Source organism: Neopelma chrysocephalum, unplaced genomic scaffold (assembly GCF_003984885.1).
Source record: "Neopelma chrysocephalum unplaced genomic scaffold, ASM398488v2 Primary Assembly neopelma1_24, whole genome shotgun sequence".
NCBI lineage: Eukaryota > Metazoa > Chordata > Aves > Passeriformes > Pipridae > Neopelma > Neopelma chrysocephalum.
This window is the reverse complement of record NW_020897693.1, coordinates 51,283,696-51,307,587: the sequence shown is the minus strand read 5'-3', so window position 1 is coordinate 51,307,587 and position 23,892 is coordinate 51,283,696. Positions and strand designations below refer to the sequence as shown.

Here is a 23,892-nt window from a genome sequence, read left to right as displayed (position 1 = left end):
TTTTAACTTCGGGCTTTCAAACCTGCTCACAAGAAGCTGAACTACGATTGTTCTCTCCCCTGCTCAGACATCATGCAAAGTCTTTCTGCCAAGGGCAATGGGGGGGACAGTGGGAGAGCAATCTCAACCCTACAAAAATGGGACATGCTAATGAAGATACTGACAGAACCGGACACCATCACTGAGTGCTGCAAAGTGAATTTACATAATGTTACTCTAACAGTTCAGTAAAAATGGCATCAGTAAAAGGAGGCTTTCACGAAAGAAGTTACCCCCAAACACTCAGTGCAACTGAGTTTCTGTTCGTTTCATTTTGTTACATAAATCGCTATTATTATTATTATTATTTCTTACTTACGATGTTAACAGAGCAGGAGGATACTTGAAATAAAAGGCTGTGCATGCACAATACCCACACAAATAAATTCCAGTGATCCACCCCAGCACCAGGCACGGTGCCCTTCCCTGCCCACTGAGCTGAGCCCTCCCTGTAGGAGGAGTAGGGGAATTCATCACCAAATATACAGTATATTGTCATGGAATGATACCAGGAAACAATACTAACAGGAGTCTGAACGTGTCCTTCACGTCATATTAATCTACTGTTTAACTCGGCAGAAAAGACAGTGAGGAAATAAAAGCTCAATTCACCCAGCCTGAGATCAAAACTGTCATGGCAATATTGGCAGGTTAGACCCTGATTCTTTAAATAGTACATTGCCTTTGTTAAACAAAAGTCATTCTTTTATTACATAATAGAGATTATAAATAAATGTAAAGTGTGCATGCAGTCAACTGCATATTATACAAGCAATATCTATGTTAATAATTGCTTTCTTTGGCAGGCCAGAATCCAGCTGGACATGCAATATTTACATATCAAAATCCTTGGTGTGTTCAAGTCATATTGGATGCAAGTGAAAATATATATGTATATATATTTACCGTATACACACACACATATATATATATGTATAAAGGTATATATACAGCTCTGCATATATACTGTATACATATATACACATAGGTATATGCTAAAAGTGGATTTCGTCTTTTTCTGATTCAGGTGATGCAGGCCTTGAAACACTAAAAATATCCTGACAGGATATCTGGGGGGGTAGTTGGGGTGATAAATGAGACTTGGGGGAAGAGATCTGGGATACGTTCTTTTCAGACAATAATTTTAAAATTTCTGCCACCTGCTTCTCAAGGGCAGCCATCCTACTGCTTAGCAGCTGGATGTCTTCTTTGAGTTCGTGCTTGACTTCCTGCAGCGTGGTTTGTAAGGCCTGCTCAGGAATGGGGTAGAAAGGACACCTGGCATCCGCCTGAATGGGGCTGTGCTCCAGGGGGCTGCGAGTCTCACCAGCTTTATCCAAGCGAAGGTCACTTTTTGTTATTCCACTGTCACAAGAGTCTGTTTTCCTCAGTGGGTTTTTATTTACACCGTTCTCCGAGTCATTGGACTTGGGGTCGTCGGACAGCAACCCCATGGACTCGGCCTTTGTGACGTTGTTCCAGTCCTCCTTCTTCTCCTCATGGGCCCCCATCGTGTTCTTCAGTCGAAGCCACCCTTTCCCGTTCCCGTTTTTCATCCGCATGGGGCTGTTCACTTTGAGACATTTTTGGTCCCCATTTCCATTTGGCTTGAGCTCCATCGCATCCCGGTTGTTCTGCTTCACGGCCTCACTGGTTTTCATGTAGGCCAGGGTGGTCTGAATAGGGGTGATCTGAGACACGGTGACCACGCTGGTGCCCGTGATGGAGGCCCCATTCTGCACGCTCCGGCTTTCCACTTGAAGCTGGTTCCTTTCTGGGTCGACGTGGGTTGAGCCTTGATTGCGCATCTCCTTTTGCTGTTTGAATTTCTGGAAGAGTTTCCGCACAGGGTGGTCCACAGGGATGCTCAGCGTCACCTCGTTCTTCTGGCGCAGGCGCTCCTCTTCTTCCTTCTTGACATCGCTGATCTTCCGGAAGATGATCTGTGGGGGATAAATCCACAACAGAGTCAGTATCCAAAGGAGATAACATGTGGCAAATATTAATGTGAGATGGGGAAACAGTATTGAGAACAGCCATTTCTATCTTAATTCTTAATTTTGATCTTCCTTTCTACCTTAATTTTTTGTAGCGAATTCAAATGGAGCTGATGAAGACAGTAACCTCAGATATATGCCACAGCACATATAGGTTACATATATACACGCACACTCTTAAAAGCATAGACTAAAAGTGGATTTAATCTCTTTTCTTGATGTAGAAGATAGAGCCTTGAAGAACTAAAAATACCCTGACACCAACAGAAGGAAAGAAACTGAATAAAGAAAAGAAAGCAAGCGAGAACCCAAATACTGTGATCCCTACCTACCCATTACTCACACTTATATGTGCTCTCTCACTATCTTTAGTACAATCAAAAGGAAACAGTAATTCAGCTGTAAGATTAATTCAATGTACATACCCTTCCAGAGACTGGAAAATCCAAATGTGCTCAATACTTTGCAGCTTTGCTTGTTGTTAGCTTTGTAGGAGTGGCTGGAGGGTGTAATTAGGTTTACCATGGGCTATGTGTGTGGCTTCACACACTACACAAGCGTTTCCTAGAGAGTTTGTATGTCTAGTATGTGCAGGTGTACTGGGAGCACCATGGAGAAGCAGCATAAAACCCAGCAATACCCACCATTTCATAATGCCATGCCATCTAATGCTGCAGTTATTTCACCCTGCAGCATGTCTCCGGCTTCTACAGAAAAATGAATTTCAGCCTCAAGCTGCAAAAGGGATCGACAGAGTAAAAACCTTTCTGTTGATTTTTCTGCATGTTACTCATATGATTTTCTATTTAGGTTCACCCAGTTTTCTTGAATGTGAGACTGAGGCAGGATAGGGAAAATCTGGTTCTCTGGTTAACAATTCTAAAGTGAAAAGCAGCATGTGATTAAATGTAAATATGGACTGCATTCTTACTTCTGTGGTAAGAAAAGGAAAAGAAAGTCCCTGTAATACACAAACAAAATCCCATGACAGTCAGCTGTAGGTTTTGAAAGATCCATTTGAGTATCCATATTTCTGTATCTATTTACTTTCAAGTCTCACATCTTCAGAAGTCAGCAGAGAAGTGCCATGATGGCTACAGATCCCTCCCCATATGAATCTGGGATGAGCTGGACTTCAAAGCTTCATTAGAGAGCTTTCAAATGCAGTGAATATATTCTTGCATGCTGATGATAGATGCAGCTGCTTATAATAATTTGGTTAACATGTTTATTAGAAGGCTAGTTAAAAAAATATAAACAAAACCAAGGGAGAAACATAGAAGCTACTTTCATCTGACTCCTCTGACCTAGATGCATGGACACCTAACCTCTTCTGGAGGCTCCCCTTCATTAGTGGCTGCCCTCATGGAGCTTCTCTCTCTTTCTCTAAGATAAGCCACTGGGGACAGCAAAGAAATGCAAGAGAAGTTGCCCTTGATTCAGAATTGAGTAATTACATTTAATTGAAGCCACGGTCTCTAAATGCAGATTCGGAAGGTGGGTTGTGTGTGATGTTTGTGCTTCTCTTTCCCTGAAGGGCAGCACAGCACCTCTGGCAGAAAATGCAACAGTGAAAGCAACCAGCTGCAAGGTTCCTCCACTGGTGTCCCTCTTTGCCTGTGCTGCTCTGCCTTGTGCTGTGTCAGGCCAGAGGGGCTGGGACTCTGAAAAAAACCTGCAGTGGGGAAAAATCCTGTACCCAATGTTTTACAAGGGCATGTAGTGACAGGACCAGGGGGAATGGCTTTAAAATGAAAGAGAATAGGTTTAGTTTGGATGTTAGGAAGAAATTATTAACTGTGAGGGTGGTGAGGCCCTAGAACAGGTTGCCTAGTGAAGTTGTGGATGCCCCATCCCTGGAAGTGTTCAAGGCCACGCTGGATGGAGCTCTGAGCAACCTGTTCTGTTGGAAGATATCTCTGCCCATGTCGGGGGGCTGGAACCAAATGATCTTTAAGGTCCCTCCCAACCCAAACCATTCTGTGTTTCTATGATTCCCCTGCTTTCTGGCCACGAGCCTATTTCACAGCTTGAGCACCCTCCTGTCCCACAGCCAGTCTGTGCCTGGCAGTTGGTGGCTGGAGGCAGCCAGGGATGCTGGAAGGCAGGCAGCTGCCTGCAGCCCAGCAGGGGCTGGCAGCGCTCCCCTTTCCAGTGGGTGTGCCTGGATGTTCCCTGGATGTGCCACCGGGAAAGGTACGAGGTAACTTTGACAACTTCTGTCCTGCTGAATGTTTATGAGGACCAGAATGACAACAACAAAGAACACAGCACCAGTTTTTGATTCCTCTCCAAAAGCTTGCACTTCACTGTAAACTACCCTCACCTCCCTTTTTTTCCCCAGACCAATCTTTCTTTTCTCCCTTTTCTAGTCTCAGTTCAAAACTTCCCCAGGCAGAGGTCATCTCTCTGCACAGAATATAATTACCCATGACTGCTGCTGTGCCTTCTGCAGAAGAAAAACCAAGACTGCATTAATTTCACACCACCTGTACCTCATACTCCATATGAAGTGGGTCCTTATGAAAGCCAGGAAATACCTCCAGGGTTTTTTTGCCCCAGAACCACTTGGCCAGATGACCACTTGGAGGAGTTGAGCCTGGTGCCACAGGGGTCTGAGCCTGAGTGCTGCCATGACCCAGCACAGAGCTAATGCTTTGGAGAAAACCATCCACAACCAAGGAAGCTGTACACCTAGCACAGTAAGGATCTAGTTTTGGTCAGAAGTACTTGATATCAGTATAATATGTACAAATAAAAGAACAGAAAGATTTTCTTATACAGACAAAGAACTGAGGAAAGAAAAAAAAAAGAGATGTGAATTCTAGCACTAAAAGAGCAATAGTTATTCTTCATTACCAATTTCTTCCATATTAGGAGTTTTTTCATGTGGTTGGATTTAATCCACTTCCACAAATGTTTAAACTAAGCCAGAATAGTTAAAATGTGTTTACATTTACAAATGTTTACATGGAGACAATTCTATTAATGTCCAATAACTATTACCAGATATTTTTCTTCATAAATTAGAACAGAAAAACACCTCATGCAATCTGACATTCCTCAGCAAATTGGGAGAGGCTTATTTTGAAACCTTAAATTTGTCTCTGACCCTTTTCAGAGAGGTTACACATAGGCCTGTCCAAATGTATGTCCCAGGAATAGACACAAACTTCAAACAAGTTAATCAGAAGAAACTGAATTAACTGTGTGTATAGCATACCTCGGGGAGTAAAGAGCCGTACTCCTGTCTCACACCAAGTTCTAAATCCATTAATGTGACAGAGATTAAGTGTAGGACTTCATTCTTTATGGATGGGATTGTGAAAGACTGTTCCATGAAACACAAATCCTGTCCCATGGGATGTTTTTCCTGCCTCTAATGTATTTATTTTGGGAAGGAGGGGCAACAGAGGTGACGTTAATTATTGACCTTGCAAAGAGAAAGCAGCAGTTAACTGATAGCCAGCCATGGGGACTAAAATATTTGGGTTATCTACGAGTCAGGCACAGAGGAGACAACAGCAACTTGAGATTCTCCATTTGATTTGAACCCAAACCTCCTTTCCCTCCCCTCCACACCAAGAGGTAACTTGCCGTTACTGTGAACTCAATCCTTTGCAAAGTCAGACCTTACCACAGGTACTGGCAATGGATATGTTACTGCTGGCTCCTGTGAGGTGCCAGCCTGTATAACTGGACCCAAAGCCAAGTGCAGATGAGGACAGCAGCAATGAGAAGTCAGGGAGTCAGCTGAAGGCTGAGACACCCACAGGTTCTCCCATCTACCGCTGAATTAATCAGTAAAGCTGTGGCCTTTCCAGATACTTTGAAATTCATCCCTTGTCTGCTGTCTTTTTTTGTACCAGCATGGCTAAAATCATTCCTCCTTGACCTTGCTCCATACACAAAGATCCCTTAATAAGTGACTCCAATGAAGGTACGTGAATGGATTAAAGAACTGGTAAAAGTTTTGAAGAATTACAGTAAGTTGCTAAAAAGTAGGAAGTATTTGACCAGAGATCATCCTTTCCTGTCCCTGAACATCCCATGCTGTTGTTAGTGGCATTCAATATGTGCCTGCTCCTCAACACAGAAATCCAAAGAAATGGAGAGTGATGTAGCAAAAGGGCACACAGTTGTCATGGTGATGGAGGCAGCGGGTGTGCATGGACTGAGAGAGAGGGAAAGCCACACAAACCCATCAATGCAAAGATTTCCACAGTGACTAATATACTCTGAGTGCCCAAGCTGTGGGATCCTACAAATCTGGCTGATGGGCAAGGGATGCTGGAGTCCTGCAGCAAGGGGAGACCCTTTCCTGGGAGAATGGGTTTGACTCAGATCATTTCTGCAGTGCCAAAAACTGGAATAGAAAGGAAACACAGCACTTCAGGCCTCACAGCTACATCCATTCAGTGACCCACAGGTCACATTCATTAAAGCACAGGCCAGGCTGATGTTGATGCTGGTCACCTCTCAAAAGTTTGTTCCAGAGATAACTATCTTGTCTGCATTTAATGTCTTATAGAAGCCCCATCTCCCTGGCATCTGGTTACTCACAACCCAATGTGTTTGTCCAGATCCCTGTATTTTTGTTCCTAGTTAATACAGAAACATCTGAGAAGGCACCTGAGATCAGTGAAATAGAATCACAGAATCACAGAATCATTAAGGTTGGAACCAAGATCAAGTCTGAACCAGGTTAAAAAATTTGAAGAAATACAGGGCTCTTTGTAACCTGGACAATGCCAGTGACCCATCTGACAGCACAGATCCACAGCTGTACTGGAAAACACTGTAGATGGAGCAGACAAAGCGAGTTGGAACTTTCCAAGCCAGGCCCAGTGATGGAGGCAGCATCTTAGGGAAATGCACCCTTCCTTGGACCACACTGCAGAGCTGGCAGCTCCTGGTTTGCTTGCAGTTGGCTGAGACCCACCAAGCAGCTGCTTCATCAGTTTTCAGATCCCACCAGAAGGATTTGGACTGGTCCAACTCCTCCAGGAATATCTAATTCCCATAAAAAAAGGTCAGTGTCCTCATAAGATGTGTTGGTTTGGGCACTCTTTTATATAGGCTTTTTTTTTTGGAAATAGGAGAGCTGCCTTCCATTGCCTCCTTGGCCTGAAATGATTCACACAAGCTTAGCTGAAGCCGGCAAATGGATTTTAAAGTTTTGAATGGTATAACCAATATCCAATACTGCAATCACATATATCTCATTTTCTTCAGAAATAATGCTTCGAGGCTACACAACACAAACTTTTGTAAAGACATTTGCAAAAAATACTATTAATTTTCACATCTTGGGAGTGCATCGCAGAAAAGTAATTTATATTTTTGTCATGCTAATGTGGGAGGTGGATTTGTGTCAGACCCAGGATTTAGACACACGATACCCTAACACGTGTGGTGCTCAGATGAGTGTGCTATTTTCCTGCTCCTGAGAACAAACCACAAAACACACCCAATTTCCACAGCACAGACACTCACAACACGGCTCACCTACAAAGCCTGTGTCTGCATCTGAACTCACCCTCCAGGAGCCCTGCACAGTGGAGGGAGAATAAAAAAGCACTTGGAAGTTGTGAGTCATTTCACCTGCAGCTAGATGTTAAACCAGGTCAGACAAGCTGTACCCTGAGATGCCTGTTTGTCTCCTGTGTCTACACAAGGAGCTCTGTGCCTGTCGCCTGTATGCAGACATCCTCCACGGATGGTGGGTATGAAGGATTCAAATCCCTACCTCTGGCACTGCAAATGTCAGGGTTTGGTGCAGATCGTGTAAAAAGCCCCTGCAAAGTTTTTGTCTGTATATGTATGTGTGTGATATACCCTTCATCTGATGCTATTTTTAACCCCCCCCAGCATGCTGGGGTATTGCTAATTCCCGGCTGGGATTCATTCCCCACAGCCTCAGAGACCAGCCAGTCCTTCCAGACAAACATTATTATTATTTTAAAAACTGCAGAGGGAGGACAAGCCACGACTGCCCCAGAGACCATGCCAGACTGGAGGCTCCTAGTGAAAGGTTGTGAAAAACACAGATATTTTGCCTGCACGAAACAATCAAATGAACCACCAGCAGCGAAGGGAAAGCCACCCCCTCCCCTTGTTCTCACCACACTTCCCAGGAAAACCTTCCAGGCCATCTGAGATGCCTGTGTCTGTTCCTGTACAACCACTCTTTTGCATTGCAAATCTCATCCAGGGTAGATGCTGCTCAGATCACTCCCACCACTAGGTGAGTCTAGGATGTTTCAGTCCTTGAGGACTAGTCCCCTCCCCTCTAGGAGCCTTCAGCTGTCAAAACAGGGCATATCTGGGACCCTCTTTTTTGATATTCTGAAAACTAGGCCAGTCAAGCCCAATTTCTCATGAGTAACCCTTGGTAAACAGGCTTGATGCAAACCCAAAGTGTTTTTAAAATCTAGGCAGGTCCCAGAGAACATGAATCACTATTAATTCTTGATGTAAAAATGTTTTTAAATCTTATTTCTCAGATTTTTTTTTTCTAAAACTTCCACTATGTTAACAAATCTTCCTTTTTATTTACATGAATTAAAATGTGACTTAAAAAAGTTAAAGTATGAAAGACTAGACAGAAATGAATGAACAGGAAATGACTCTACACAAGCCTTTCTGTTTGCAACTAGGAAGAAATTGGAGCCCTTGGGACCTGGGGTTTGCAGTTCAGCCTGATGGAATATCCACAGTCCATCTGTATTTGTCCTACATCTGAAAGTCCAGCCTGTGAGACTCACACAGAGCAAGAGACCTGAACAACCACTGTTGATGCAAACCTTCCTTTGGGACGGATGCAAGAAGATGCTGCCATGCATTGTGGATGAACTCCTTGTGTCTGGATTGGTTCCCTGCCTTGAAAACCCATTTTGCAGGTTTACTGACCTTCCAAAACAGAGAGAGCAATGGCAGCATTCCACACAAGACGCAATTCCAGCCCTTAACTCCAAGGGAGAGTTTGGAGCAATGCCTCCTCCCAGGTCAGGGCAGGGAAAGGAGGTAGGAGCAGACAGCTAGGATGGGAAGAACAAGCCAGCAAGACCAGAAAACACCAGCAAAGGGCCAGTAAGAAGCACTGGCTGTGACCAAACTTGTATTAACAGCTTTTCAGCATGGCTCATGCATGAGAGCAGCCTCCCACCATGGTGTCCTGCACTGGCAGGAGTCTCTGCAGCTGAGAAGTGTAGTTAGAAACCCTGTACAGAGTATGACAGCAAAAAGAAACCTGGTAGAAGTGGAAGGGAACTGGAGCCACGAAAAGTGATAGCCAACAGAGACTGAAGCCAGGGCACCTATTTCCAACTTCAAACTGCATTTAGGCTGCTTCACCTAATTTACTTCTGTAAATCTCCATATATGCTTAACTCACTTCATTAATCTGCACTCCGAGGATTCAGTGTAGATGGCCTCAAATGATGGCTTTATTGTTCTTCTGCTCTGTATGCTCCTCAGATAGCTTTACTTTGATGTGAAAAAACAAACTGCTCTAACAACTCTTTTAATTGCTCTCCAGTAAATTCTCCTTAATCCTCCTGTCCCAGGAACTGTTTTGTGTTAAACCGTTGCTCCATCTGCGTGTGAGAAAGGGATCACTGTCCTTGGCTGTGCACTGAAAATGACTGACTGCTGAGCAATTAGTTAATCTCCAGGATAGGGATGTTTCACTAAACAGTCTTTCATGCTGGATTTTGGAGGAAAAGAAGATTTCTGTAGGTTAGTCTGCTGGCTGCTTGAAAAGAAACAGTAAATAATAGCCTTTCTGCAAATTTCCATTGATCCTGACTTCACGGTAGCTTGGTACCGTTTTTTGCTTTGCTAAAGCAAAAGCTTGGTACCAAGCACATTTAATTTTGCTTTGGAGAAGCTGTTTTCACACAGATTCTTCCTAAGCAACTTGTAAAAGATGTGAAGATTTCCAATCCAAGTAACAAAGTCGTGTTGCTTCAAGGAAATGAGAATTATTTCCATGACGTTGAAAAAGCCCTTTTAAGGGAAATTTAATGATATTTTACGTGCAAGGGAGGGGTTAGTCCTTTCATCATTACTTCATAAAAATCTTTGTCTCCCAGGTTGCTCATCCAAAGGAAAATCAGGACGAGTAAAGAGAGAGAGACCCTTCAGAAGAACCCAACAACAGCCAATAAATGACTTCCCAGAGCCCAGATATTCCATCACCTCGCTACTGCTTGCCCTGTGGTTTAGAAATTGGTTATTCTAGGTCAAATTTCAATCTGGTACCATTTCGTGTTTGCAATCAATTCACACAGCACCTGAGTACTCTTGCAGAGAGACATCTGTGCACGCTGGCAGCCAATTAGGCTGATCTGCATTCGAGAACAGCCATGAATACTAAGGAGAAAGCAGTTCAGAGTTTGACCCATCCACTTCGTACTTGGTACGGATCTGAAATCATAGTGTTTTCATGTAAAACATGCCCAGATTAAAGAAGAAAGAGAGGAGAAGCAGGCAGAGATCCAAGTCTCATTTGTCACATCCCTGGAGCATCATGGCCAAACGCACAGAGCATCAGGCTGGGATTGAAGGGGATGGATTATCCTGCTGGCTTGACCTTTGGCCAAGTGGGAAGTCCTATACCAATCACACCATCTCTTTGTGTCTCCATCTCTCCCAGTGTAAGAGAGGATAATAACACTGCTCTCATTTCTCCAATTAACTGGAAATCCCTGTATCATTGCCAACTATTCTCAACCGAGAGATGAGGATCCATGGCTGATAGCAGAGAGGCATCTCTGTTTTGGCCTGTTGCCAAGACTGAGACAGTTCATTAAAAAAATACACATAGGTGTTCTCAGGGTTTCAACACAAGAACAAGGGCCCAAGGCACTGCTGCCCTAAGACATTTAGTGCAGTCCACAATGGATGTACAATGCTACACGAAGTCCTGCCCTCATCCCCTGAGACATCAGGCCTTGATTAAGGGTATCACTGACACCTACTTTGCAAGGAAGGATCAGTCAGATCACTCAGTTTGAGTGATGGACATGAATTCTTCAAATGGTGTGATTACACGTTTAACAAAGCATGTGCTGAGTTAAGAAATGAGATTTTCAAAAGAAATGCCAAAGCCTCTTTCTCTCTTTGCACAATCATACAGATTTATACCAACCATAAGAGCATTATCTGAGAGCAGCTCAGTCTCCTGAATCACAAGCTCTTTCCAGTCACCAGGACCTGAGCAACTCCTGCCCACAAATTTGGTGCTTAGAGATGCCTCCTTCTCTTTGTAACCCAGGGGAAAAAAACACAAGGATCTTCTGTGGCCGCAGCCTTAGCTGTTGTATCTGATGTCTGCTGGGCTCTCTTTTTTTTGCTTGGAAAGGGATGCTGAAGAAGGGCACTATGCACCTTTGGAAGTGGGGAGCTTTGACATGGTTTTTAAATGAGACTCTGGAATTGGAACCTACCACTTCTTTCCCTCGCTATTTTCTGTCTTTGCTTTAACCAAACAGTAGATGCTTTAGCACGTTGCAGAGCAGCCAGATTCAGAATTATTTCTCCAATACTATCGAAGTCAGAAAAATGCACCTTCCACACATAAAATTACTTAAATCAATAAACTATAAAGGCTATTTTATTTAGGAATTTATGGTGGTTTTCAGCCAGGGTCTGTTGCTGCTCAGGCTTGTTTAGGATCAGTCCATTGCAGAGTGGAGTATTGATCTGTGTGGCCTCAGAGGAGAGTGAACTGTGACCATGATCCAAAGACACAGTCCTTTCTATGGGGCTCCTGTCACAACTGGGAGCAATAAAACTCAGCTTTAGCCTCCTACTTCCTTCTCAGGACCCTAAAGCCTACACTAAACTCAATAAAAAGACTAAATTGGACCAGGGAGGTGAAATAATATGTTGAATCAGAGTCTAATTTGTTTTCTGTATATAACACAGAGGTGGTTAAACATGGAGAAATTGCGCAGAGAGCAACTTGGGGATGGCTGTTGCAGTATTACTGAGTAGCATCTCATGGGGACCTCTGTTCTCTCTCACTGGTTATGTTTATTCACTTTGGGATTTAAACTCACACCCTCCTTCACTCCATAATAGCTCTCCCATGTAAAGAAGTCTAAACTGGATTAGTTATTTGGTGGGTGAGCAAACTATTTGCAGATGTAGGTAAGCTACTTCTTGTAGCTCTTGATGGAGAGTATCACATATTCATGCCTCCTTCCCCTTTCTCTCTTCTTCCTTCCAGATGCAATTATTACAGAGAGCAAAGGGCAGGGAAGATATTTCTTCTACTTCTTTGCCTGGCACTGAAGCAGAGAGATGAACAGACTTCTCTTGCTGGACTTCCTTTTCTTCTGTCTTGCAGACATTTCTCTGTACAGCACAGAAATCCTGCAAGAAGGGGAGCTGAGGTACCTACAGAGACATTCCAGCCCCTGGGAAAAGGGAGCCCTGCAGAAGGCTAAAAACCCAATCTCAAGACACAAGATCTTTCACTGGATGTGGAGGAGAATCCCAGCAAATACAGCCTCCACCCACTAAAACAAGACCATTCCGTGACTTTCAGACAACCACACTGGTGTAAGTACCTAGTGACATCTACCACCACATGGTGCACTAAGACCACGCTGCCACCACCAACCCTGCCAGAACATCAGATACTCCAGGGCTCAAGAGCTGAAGCAAGCTTCCCATTGCCTCCTAGCCCAGCTGCAGGGTGCTGAGCTCCCTGTGAGACAGTGCCCCTCCAACAGTACAGTTTCCAACTAGATCAGGCAGGCTGGGTCCTTGCAAACTTGTATCAGCCATTGGATCAATATCTGCTGTTGGCACTGGCCTGATGAAATGTCAGTCAGCAGCGCTGTCAATTGATCCAGGCTTTGCTGAGCTGCAGATGAGTTACTGTCTCTGCATTTTACTACAGATGATTAAAAAAAGGAACTCCACAAAGAAAACAGCCTTCACTTTGCCCAGGATCTCCTAAGAGGGATGTGCTTCTGAGCATGGATAGGGAAAGACAGTTCAAAGCCTCCAGATGACAGCAGGGTGGTTTGAGCTCAGGGCAGGCTGCAGAAACAGTGCTCTCTGGGATGGTGAAAAGTGCCAAAAGACTTTACAGGCTGCTCTTCAGCCTGATTTAACTTGGAGCAGAAAATCAATCATCAATAATAATATGCAGCACTGATACACCACTCTCCCTTTCCAGTATTGGAGGAAGTTGGATTTACGTAGCTGCCACTTGTGCCAGATGTCAACACCAGGGCACAGAGAGGTCATACGACGCTTGCCCAGGGTCACTGAGCTGCTTAGTGGATGAGGGAGGGGGATGGAACCAAGGTTTCCAGCCCTGAGCCCCCTGTAGTCGGAAAATCCATACTGCAAAAAGATTAAACATATAAATATATTTATTAGAAGTAAAAGAAATTTATTAATATAATAATTAACTTTCTTTTCACTATTGTCCTTTCTGGCACATAGAGTTCTGGATTTGAAATAACTGGAAGGGCTCAGCTGTAATTGCAGAAATTAAATCCAGAGCACAACAACTTTACTGCTGTTCAGGTTTGTGTTTTAAGAGGGGTGGAAAGGGGGGGCAGCACTATCTCTGTACATTTAGTGACAATTCTCAGAAGGTCTTGCTTTTATTCCAATGAAAAATGACAAAAATCTTCAGGTTTGGCTTCTGGCCAGCCCTGCTTGTGACAGACACAGTGTTCCTGCATATCCCCAGCACAAAGCCACACAGAACATTTGCACAGAGGATTTGCAGAATTCGTATTTTGTTCTCAGTGTTTTTGCCTCTTACGTGTTTCTGCCTGAAGACTAAACGGTCTCAATAAAAGCCTAAGAGAGTCTCTCCATTTACAAAGTAATACATCAGCAAAAGAATTGCAAATTGTTCCCCAAATGTACTACTCTCTTCTCTCTGCTTTAAGTGGAAATTGAAATTAATTGGATTCATTATGGCTTTCTTTTTTAACTTAAATATTACAGTACCGGAATATAAAGTGCCTGAAATTTAATCTGAAGTCTTCAGACCTGAGAAAATGTTTTGCGACTGATTTTTTTTCAGCTATATTCACTGGCCCAACGAATGGAATGCTATCAGCCTTGCTTCTGACATTGAGAACATTCTACCTGGCTTTCAGAAACTTTGGGTTTGTATGGAATGTGCTATCAGCTACTCTGTTCACTTCATCACTTTCAAGGTTTTGTTAATTTATTTAAAACATTTTATAACGGGAGCTTCAATCAAAACAACGCACTTCCATTGTCACACGACGTAGAATACCAGTTTTGTTTGGAAGTGATGAGTCAGAAATGAAGAAATAGTTTTAAAGGGCAGAATATACGAACAAAAGACCCAAATGAAAGGAATGACAGGCAGCCTCTGTACCTCAAAGAGCCAAGGCATCACTTTGTTGTATCCATGTTACAAAACAGAGAGGCAAAACATGCTGTGCAGTCACTGCCAGACATTTCTCACCTGAACCAGGTTTAATAACAGACAGTAATTTAGTGGGGAGAGTCACTGATTCCAGATTCAGGCTAACTCAAAAACATGGCAGTATTCCTGAGTGGAGCAGATTTAGACTTCGGGCTGGGCAGTTATTTGCTTGTTCTCTATTTGCTTCTAGATCCTAGTCAAGGACCTGATTTTTTAAATGTTCGTGGGTCAGAAAGTGAGGGCCTGCCTATGCCACACCACAGGGAAGGGCACCAGGACTCCTGTTGTAGCACAGCAGTGTCTCCCTGCAGAAAGGCAGGATCCAAGAGGACGGACTAGGCTCTTAGTGCTGCCAAGCAATAGGACAAGAGGCAATGGGCAGAAGTGATGCACAGGGAGTTCCACCTGATTACCAGGAAGAACTTCTTTACTATATGGGTGACTCTGCACTGGAACACATTGTCCAGAGAGGATGTGGAGTTTCTCTCACTGGAGATATTCCAGAACCATCTGGATATGATCCCATGCAATGTGCTCTGGGATGACGCTGCTCGAGTAGGGAGGTTGGACCAGATGACCCACTGTGATCCCTTCTAACCCGATCCATTCTGTGATTCTCTAAGTAGGTTGCATTCAGAACTGCTCCCTCTCTGCTGTTTTCAAGTCCAAAGCTCACCCTGCACCACTGTTCTGTGTTCAGCCAGGTAGCCATGCCAGAATTACCTTGGAGTTATTTATTTTCCTTCTTGACCCATAAATACAGCCTATTGCTGTATCAGAGAAGACTGAACCTGTCTGGACCAAAGCCAGGACACTGCTGCCAGTGCTCAGTCCCTGTCTACAGATCTTTTGGATGAAACTCAAGCTCAAATGACCACCAAACATATCCCTGTGCCTACCTTCCCCATGGGATGCCCTGCAAACCAAGCCAGAGGGATGCTGCAAGGTAGAGAGAGTTGGGGCAGTTCAGCAATTCACATTTCTGCTTCTCAACTCAGAGAAACAGCACAAAATCCACTGGCAGGGTGACCCGACAATTCTTTTAATTTGAAATCAAGACTTGGAAAAAATTAACACCTCTGGAAAGACAGGGTCAGCCTACTGCGTAATAGATGTGAAATAAGTCAGTTAAACCATTGGGAAATCCAAATTTAACAGGAAAAGAAGACCAAAAGGTTATTTAAACTTTTAATATCTACTCCATTTAACCATAGAAAACTCTGTGAAATAACCTTGATGAGTATCCCCGGGATTCTTCAAGTGAAACATCTCACCCAGCAAGAGCTAAGCTTTTCCCAGTTGGGAGCTCTCAGTTGGCAGTGCGTGAGTAAGGAGTGCTGGCTGTTGGAACATACTGTAATTGCCTTTAATATGGTCACAGCCAATGCTTCAATGGGGAGGAGCCCCTTGAGGAGAAAAAAAGACCCAAGATATAAGCATGCAAACATTGAAGAGCATACAGTCAAAAAGAAAAATACCATCAGGAGGATGTGCCAGTTTCACCTAAAACATCTCCCTTTAGCCAAAGGGAGCTTGGTGTAGACCTGCCACTAAGGGTGCTTTAGCTCAAGAGACTGAAGGAATCACAGTTTTTCAGAGGCATCTGTAATTGTCAGCGGAGCAGGGGCCTTCCATTTAAGGTATAATCAAATTAAATTAATTTTTAGACAGCAAAGACCCCATTTCAGTGATGTTGCTAATGTGTCCTCATACCTGAATCTACATCAGTGAAGACCTTTTCCTTTCTGGGGCAGAAAGTCAAGGGAAATCACCCACAGCCAGAAAAGCCTGCAGGAGAGCTATCCACCAGCTAGTGAGCTTTCTACAACAGCATGGAAATACTGCATCAGCCACGTGAAACTCCAGCGTGCTGTTCCCTGAAGGTCACTTGAGCAGAAATGAAGTTGCTAATGACAGTTGCACCAGAGCTGCCTGCGGACAGAACCACTGGGCTGCCCACATGACAAACACCCCGGGGGGATGAAGTGCTCTCCCTCTCCCCAAAGGGACCATTGGATGTTTTTTTTCTAACCTCAAGAAGATGTGACTGAGGAACTCAGGAAGTGATGACTCTGCAGAGCATTGTACTTATTTCTGAAGGGTATCCACAAGAGGAAGAGACAGCACAAAAGAGTTAACTAGTGGGGTTATAGGGACGGCGTAAACAGATGGTCTGGTGAAGAGCCATTTCCTTCCCACTTACACGCTGACTGCACTAAATCAATCCCTGGGCTTTCATGGCAATATGCTAAGGCTCTGCTGGGAAGGATTTTAACAACCTGACTATATCCTAGTTGTGGGTATCATTCTACTGGGTCTACACATTCAATCTATTCTTGGGGAAAGTTCCTTCCATTTTTATCATGTGCTTCTTGATGATCTTCCCTATTATCTGTATCACAGACATCACCTCTTTTCTAGATGTGGGTCTCTGTAAAGCTCATCAGCACTATGTTCCTATCCATGTATTTAGGTACTGACACAGGATGCTCCTTAGGGGCTGAGCCTGCTGTTTTTGCAGCCTTAGCTTATCTCATTGCTCCAGACCAAAGCAAATTAGTTTGTAATCCTCAGTATTGTATACTCTGGCAAATCTGGCTTTAAAAGTGATCAGAAATGACCTCCTCATGTAAAACTGGAGTCAATCCCCTCTTCCTGTCTGGGGCTAGTAAGAAAACCCTGTACCTGCACAAAAACCAGGTCTTTGCAATCAATAACACTGATGATTCTGTATCTCCCCATTTGTGACCATGCTGCACCCTATTTACACACCGTTTGAATGCACTCCCTGTGCACACACAATTAACAAAACACCAGCTGGTACAGAATAAATGCTGCTTCAAGGATGTAGAAAACCACCAGACAGAAGTACAGATCTCTACCTCTGGCTCTGTTACTTTCCATCTTTGATGCTGTGTTTGCCTCCCAGAGGTCTTTCTGACCTCAGAGACTTTGGCTAAATCATCTCTCTGGTTTTCTCCAGTTTGATTTTTTCCCTGGTGTCTGAAAAATCCAGCTAACCCTAAGCCTTCCACACGACAGCAGTTCTTCAGTCCCCTTCTCCCAGGAAGGCCTTTTCCAGGCCTAGGAGGCTGGTTCTTCTCAGTGGGGTTTGCCAGGGAATGCCTACAGATGTGCTACTGTGTCAGATGTTGGAGCCATGAAGATGCTCAGGGGGTTAGAGCACCTCACCTATGAAGACAGGTAGAGAAAGTTGAGCTTGTTCAGCCTGGAGAACAGAAGGGTCCAGGTAGACCTTAGAGCTTCTTTCAGCACAAGAGAATTGGAGAGGGAATTCTGCCAAGGGCATGGAGTGACAGGACAAGGGGGAATGGCTTCAAAATGAAAGAGAGCAGATTTAGATTAGATATAAGGAAGAATTTCTTTCCTGTGGGGGTGGTGTGGCACTGGAACAAGTTGCCCAGAGAAGCTGTGGATGCCCCATTCCTGGAAGTGTTCAAGGCCTCACTAGATGGGGCTTTGAGGAACCTGGCCTAGTGGAAGATGTCCCTGCCCATGGTAGGGTTGTTGGAATGATCTTTAAAGTCAAACCAAACCAAACCATTTTGTAATTCTACAATTTCATGGTCCACTCGTGGGGCAGGGCTGATCCATGGAGCAAGAGCATCTGCCCCCAAGAAAACTAGCAGGGCTAAAGGAGGTTGTTGGGGATTTTGCAAATTCAGTCTCTGTCCCAGCAGATTCCTTACCTACCCTATTAGCAGCTATCTGACATGTTGCACTGAATTTGAGCCTGACTGGTCCGGGAGGAAGCTCTTCCTGAGACATGTCCCTAGTGGGCCACAAGGCAAACAGTGCCTTCATTCAACATTTCTGAAAAATGCTTTAAGTTATGGCTGGTGGTTCAGTCAGGCATTTGTTTGGTATATTAATGCATGGCTGCACTGAGTTTGTAAATTACTATTCATTTACTTTTGTAGAACATCTTGAGGTTGTTGTCTGAGTCCTTTAATAAATGCGAACAGGGACAATTAATAACACATGAAAAACATGCATGATTCAGTTCATCCATTTACATTTCTACTGTGGCCTTCTTTGGCAGGAGGGCTAGTACAGCCTGGGAGCAGGATGGTCATTCATAATTGAACTGCTCTGACCAAAAGAACTGTTACATTTCAAAATGAATTTGCCTTAGACACATGATGGAGATGGAAATTCACTACAATGGCGTTGAGTCAAGAAAGGTAGAATTACTGAAAACAGTGAGGTTAGACACAGAAATTAACTGCTGAGATGCAGGGATGCTCTGATAAGGTCAGGGACACGGCAAAGGAAAACTAAGTCTGTGCACTGAGAGGGAAGTGATGGGCACAATTGGAAAAGCAAAGTTAATCACAATAAAAATGCTACGTTTCATCTGACCAGTTAGAAATATCCTGATTTGGAATGGCTGCTCTTTTCTGCTGTCATCTGCTGGTTGCTTAAGTCCCCATTTTCATATTTTTAAGGGAGTGCAAAGTGTTTTAGGCTCTCAGAAAAAGCCAGAGTTGTTCCTGTGGTAACAGGAGTGTTGTTCATAATAAAAGCCAGAGGAAAACGGACTGTTTCCAAAGGGATATGTACTCACAGAGCACAGAGAGCTTAAGTCCCCCTGCTCTGGAGGTACAGTGACTGATGGAAATACTTAGATAGGAAACATTATACTTAGATAGGAAACATTATACAGAAACTTTTTGGCAGCTGAGACATCTTTGTGGAGCACTAATAAAAAACCTGAAATTCACCTAAAAGTCAGAGGAGAGGTCCCAAAGTTTAAAAGATCACTGACAGTTTAATTAATGGAGTTAAGAGAATCAGAGGCTTTTATAAATGCTCACACTATGCTCCTTTTTTTAACATTAACTTACATCTGAAAATTATATTGTGGTTTTGTCATCTTTAGGAAGGGACACAAATTAAGGGTAAAGGCTGTGAAAACTGAGAAGTAAAAATATGTGGAAAAACATGAATTAATAACATATATTCCTTCCTAAACACATGGAGTATTTTTGCCTGTCAGCAAGTTGCTCAAAAGTGCAATAATAGGGAACTCAGCTTATTTCAGGTGCTTCCCAGAATCTCCCTGTCCCTCCTGACAGCTGTGCCCACTTTTGGCATGTATTTAATCAGATCTCAAAATTTCTCCTCCAGACTTTCTTTGCATGGGACCTAAACCAAGGCAGCTTGCTAACCACTGCCACTGGCAGACAATTAAAAAAGGCACAGTCAATCAGCCATCATTAAGTTGGAAGTGACAGGCTTGGTTTTATTTTTAACTAAAACTAGTGGGATTCATGCAAACTTCCCCACACGGTTTCTCTTGCACTTTGTTTACAATTTAATACTTTCCTACATGCACTGTAGAAAGCAGACCCAAAATACCACTCAAAGTAAGGTAAATCTAGGATTTGCAGGGCTGTAATGATTATCACATGCTGAACCAGCACATTTGGATATTATTGCATCTGTGAAGTGTGTGCTGAAAAATAATAGATTAAAGGATTTATTCTTGCACAGAAAAGAAAGGTCTTATGCAGAGAGTTTTATTTAGCATATGAGAAGCTATTCATTTATTTATTTGAGGAGCCTTTCTGTGCAAGTCAAGGCAAAAACCTGCTCAGAGAGTGTAAGGGAAGAATAAATAAAATCAGTGCTATCTCCACTGCAGAATTGCTCTGAAGTTGTTACTGATCATTAGTGGGTGGGTCAAAATGGATCCCATTTTGGGCAGAGACAGGAAACTCCCACTTGGATGAATGCTAAAGCTCTGCCTGCACCCTGTGAAGCCTATGGGAATCTACTGATATGATCCCAAGGAACAGGCAGAAGTTCTCTTTCCCCAGACACAGTTTTGGGTGCATTGCAACCGGCACTCCCAGTCTTGCAGAACTAAGGTTTAATAGAAATTCATTTTTATATCTGCAAGTCATGTTGTGCTGTGTTACTAAAATGTCTGATGTTCAGCTCCAGGAAGCAATGATGGAATTAAACATTTCAGTTTTTTAACATTTCCCCCTTTTTTTTGCAGTTATCGCATCTAAAAAGTTGAAGAACTACCCAGTAATTGGGCTCAGCAAGAAGAAAGGCATTGCTCAGGGCTAATTGCTTGGAGGGGTGTGAGATAACACAACAGACCTCTTTCCCCACTTTCCATGCAAATCCTGCCTGCCTGATGGTAAAAACTTTCTTAACTGGAAATCAAAAATGGATTGGCAACGTTGTTTCCCATTGCACCACGCACATTCCCGCCTCTTTCTTTGCAGTTGGAAGAGATTAAAAGCATCAATTTTAATCGATGAGGGGAGGTGAACACAAAATGTTCATTTCTTAATATATTTACAAGATTAAAAATAGTAAACATTTGATTTATTTTTTTATCATCAGTCATGTCCTGTGCAATCAACGCTGCCCTGAACTCATATTAGCAGACAGCCTGCAGAGGGTTTCTGAGTCAGCTAAGGAGAATCTTTTAATTATGACAGATTTCTAAATAAGAAAATAGTATCAATTCACAAAAAGACATTAGCAAATCATCATCAATCTGGATCTTCACTCTAGCACAGCCAGTTCACATTCTTGTTTTCCTACGGATGCTGCCCATCCCTGACATTCCTGTTTGATGATCCTTCCACACACAAATAAATCACCCACATTGCACTGTCTGCCTGAAGAAGAGGCGTTCATACCTTTCACTGGGGTAGATCAGCAGAGTGCCTTTTGTAACAGACTCTGAGTCCCTGCATGCAGAAAGCATCACATCAGCACACATTATTTTTTTCTGCAGCCGTACCATGCTGTTCTAAGATCCTTGAATGGGAAGTATGCTAAATTGCATTTCTCAAGAAAAAACAGCAAACAAGCAACATACAACGTCCTTTTGATTTAGATTTAGACAGGAAAGTTACACATCTAGGAAAAAATTGTCTACCTCTGTAATGCCAAAGGATTATCAGGCTCAGCCCTGCTTTTAACAGAGTTGGTGATTTGTCTCTTGCTCCCACAGAAGCATGGTCAGGATGTCTGAGAAAGGTATTTAACTCAGAGATTATATTCAGAATAGAATAGTGGACTGCTGGTACCCTGTGGGATTAATGTGGCTCTGAAACACTATTAAAGATGACAGTGCATTGGCTGATCTCTGCATCTGCCTGCAGTTTAAAGGCAGAATGTGTTAATCCAGACTGTGCCATGAAAACATACTACCCAAAGACCCTGAGATATGCAGTGCCCTGGTTTTTAGGTAAGTATTTAAACACTCAGTAAGATACCTAAGTCCTTGAGGACAGGACAGGACAGGACAGGAGAAAGAGGTCTACAACCACTATCTAATTCAACTGCCTCACTACTTTGGGGCTGACAAAAAGTTATATCATGTTGTTAAAGGCAATATCCAAATGCCTCTTAAATGCTGATAGGGTGGGGACATCGACCATCTCTCTAAGAAGTCTGTTCCAGTGTTTGACCATCCTCTCAGTAAAGAAATGCTTCCTAATTTCCAGTGTAAACCTTTCCTGGAGCAGCTTTGAACCATCCCCACGTGCCTTGTTACCGGATCCCAGGGAGAAGAGGTCAGCACCTCTCTCTCCACTTCCCCTCCTCAGGCAGCTGTAGAGAGCAATGAGGTCACCCCTCAGCCTCCTTTTCTCCAAACTAGACAAGCCCAAAGTCCTCAGCTGCTCCTCAAAGGAAACTCTTTCCAGCCCTTCTGGAAAGGGGCAGCTTTGCTGCCCTTCTCTGGAGGCATTTCAGGTTTATCAGCAACTTCTGCACTTATCCAGGAGCAGGGTCACAACCAAGGAAGCACACTGTGCTTGTCAAAGGAGAAAAAAACCCACTGTGCTCCCTCTGTGCCTCCAGAGAGTGGATTCAGTTGTGCAATTGCTCCTGTACCCCTTATTTCCCACAGTCAGCGTGACCTGAAGAGTACCCAGAAGAGACCATTGTACGGGAGATGATGAAGTGGCAAAAGGAGAGGGAAGGGAGGGAGGCACACAAAAAAGAGTCAGGCTTACAGCTGCAAAAGCAAGAAAGCAAACCCACAGACAGCCCTCACAGCACTCGCTCTGCTCAGACAGCTGCCCCGTGCTGTCTGGCAGGGAGGCACCAAGGGGTGAAGTTGATCCTGCTGCAGCTTTCCCTCTGAATTTTTATGCTGCTCTTCTACCTAGCAAAGTCGTGCAGAGTCCTCCAAGGACTGACTTCCTTGCTTTGAATGCCTTAAACTAAAATCCCTGAAGAGGAGCAAAGACACAAAGAATTGCTCAGGGGAGCAGCAGATGGGAGGGAAGAACTGCAGAAAAAACTCTAGCCTCAGACCTGTAATCCTCACTCATGAGGATCCATGGGTCTCCCAGTGGCAGAAGGTGGAGCATGGACTGTGCTGGGCTGTCTGTAACCACACGGATACAAATACACAAGGAATTTCTCCATTATCTGTACTGATAAATTCCTCATATGGGTTTGGCTCAGATCTCTTAGCAGTTTCTCAAAAAATTTCCAGCCCAGGACCACTAATCAGCAATTTGGACACGGTCACACTGATCATTTGAAGGCTTGAACTGGGCTCTTCTGGCCCATGTACATTCAATATACAAGTCTAGACATCATCAGAGGTGGTGTTATACATAAATCAGTGGAACAGTCCTTTAGGAAATATTGCAATTGAATATTAACATATCTGGAGAGAGATGTGAATGCAGTAAAGCTAAACAACAAAAATCATAAAAAATTGTCCAAATGAAAAGTTTTTTCAAGCATAATGGTGGCTGCAGCATCTGCTAAGATGTCAACAAAATAAAACCAAATTGACTGTTGAGGGTATAACTTATTTGCTCTGTAATTACGTTAAACAATCACTAAAGATAAACTATGACTATAGGACTTAATTTTCTGTGACACCATAAAAGAAGCAAAAACTAAAGACCAGAGAGGGAGAGAAAAGGGCAGGAGCATCCTGAGACAAGGTAAAGCAATCTTTCCTTTCTCACATGGAGACAGAGAAAGGAATTTGATGAAATTAAGAGCAAGGCTGGTCTGTGAGCTCTACATAGAGAGCAGGAGGAGGCAAACACTCCTATTTACCATACTGTTAAGTATACCCAAACTGAGCTGACATTATTGCTTAACAAAAGGATAATGAGGAAAAAGAGGAACAAGGTGCATTACTTTTGTTGGAGTTACAGAAAAAGAGAGTGAGGAGTAGAAGTAAGAGTTGAGAAAGGTGTCTTTTGCCATGGCACAAGAGAGTTGCCTGATACTGCAGTAACAAAGCAAGAGCTGTAGACAGCCAAACACAATGTCACAGGCAGCACAGGTATGGGCTGTGACCCTGGAGAAGTGAAAAGGGTGTCACTGTGCCTGGCTGGGCACTGCCCTCTGTGTCCCCTTGCCTTGCCTAGGGCCAGCAAGCAGCAGGAT

The 23,892-nt window shown here is 43.5% G+C and overlaps 1 protein-coding gene across 1 annotated transcript in view; it reads right to left on the bottom strand.

Moving 5' to 3' along the window:
* Positions 1–286: 286 nt before the first annotated feature.
* The window catches only part of KCNH5 (potassium voltage-gated channel subfamily H member 5), a 153,108-nt gene continuing 129,502 nt past the window's right edge, over positions 287–23,892 (bottom strand). Inside the window, exon 11 of the mRNA XM_027674189.1 lies at positions 287–1,982. Within this exon, the coding sequence (XP_027529990.1) occupies positions 1,035–1,982 (948 nt within the window). The 3' untranslated portion in view covers positions 287–1,034. The remainder of the gene's footprint in view (positions 1,983–23,892) is intronic.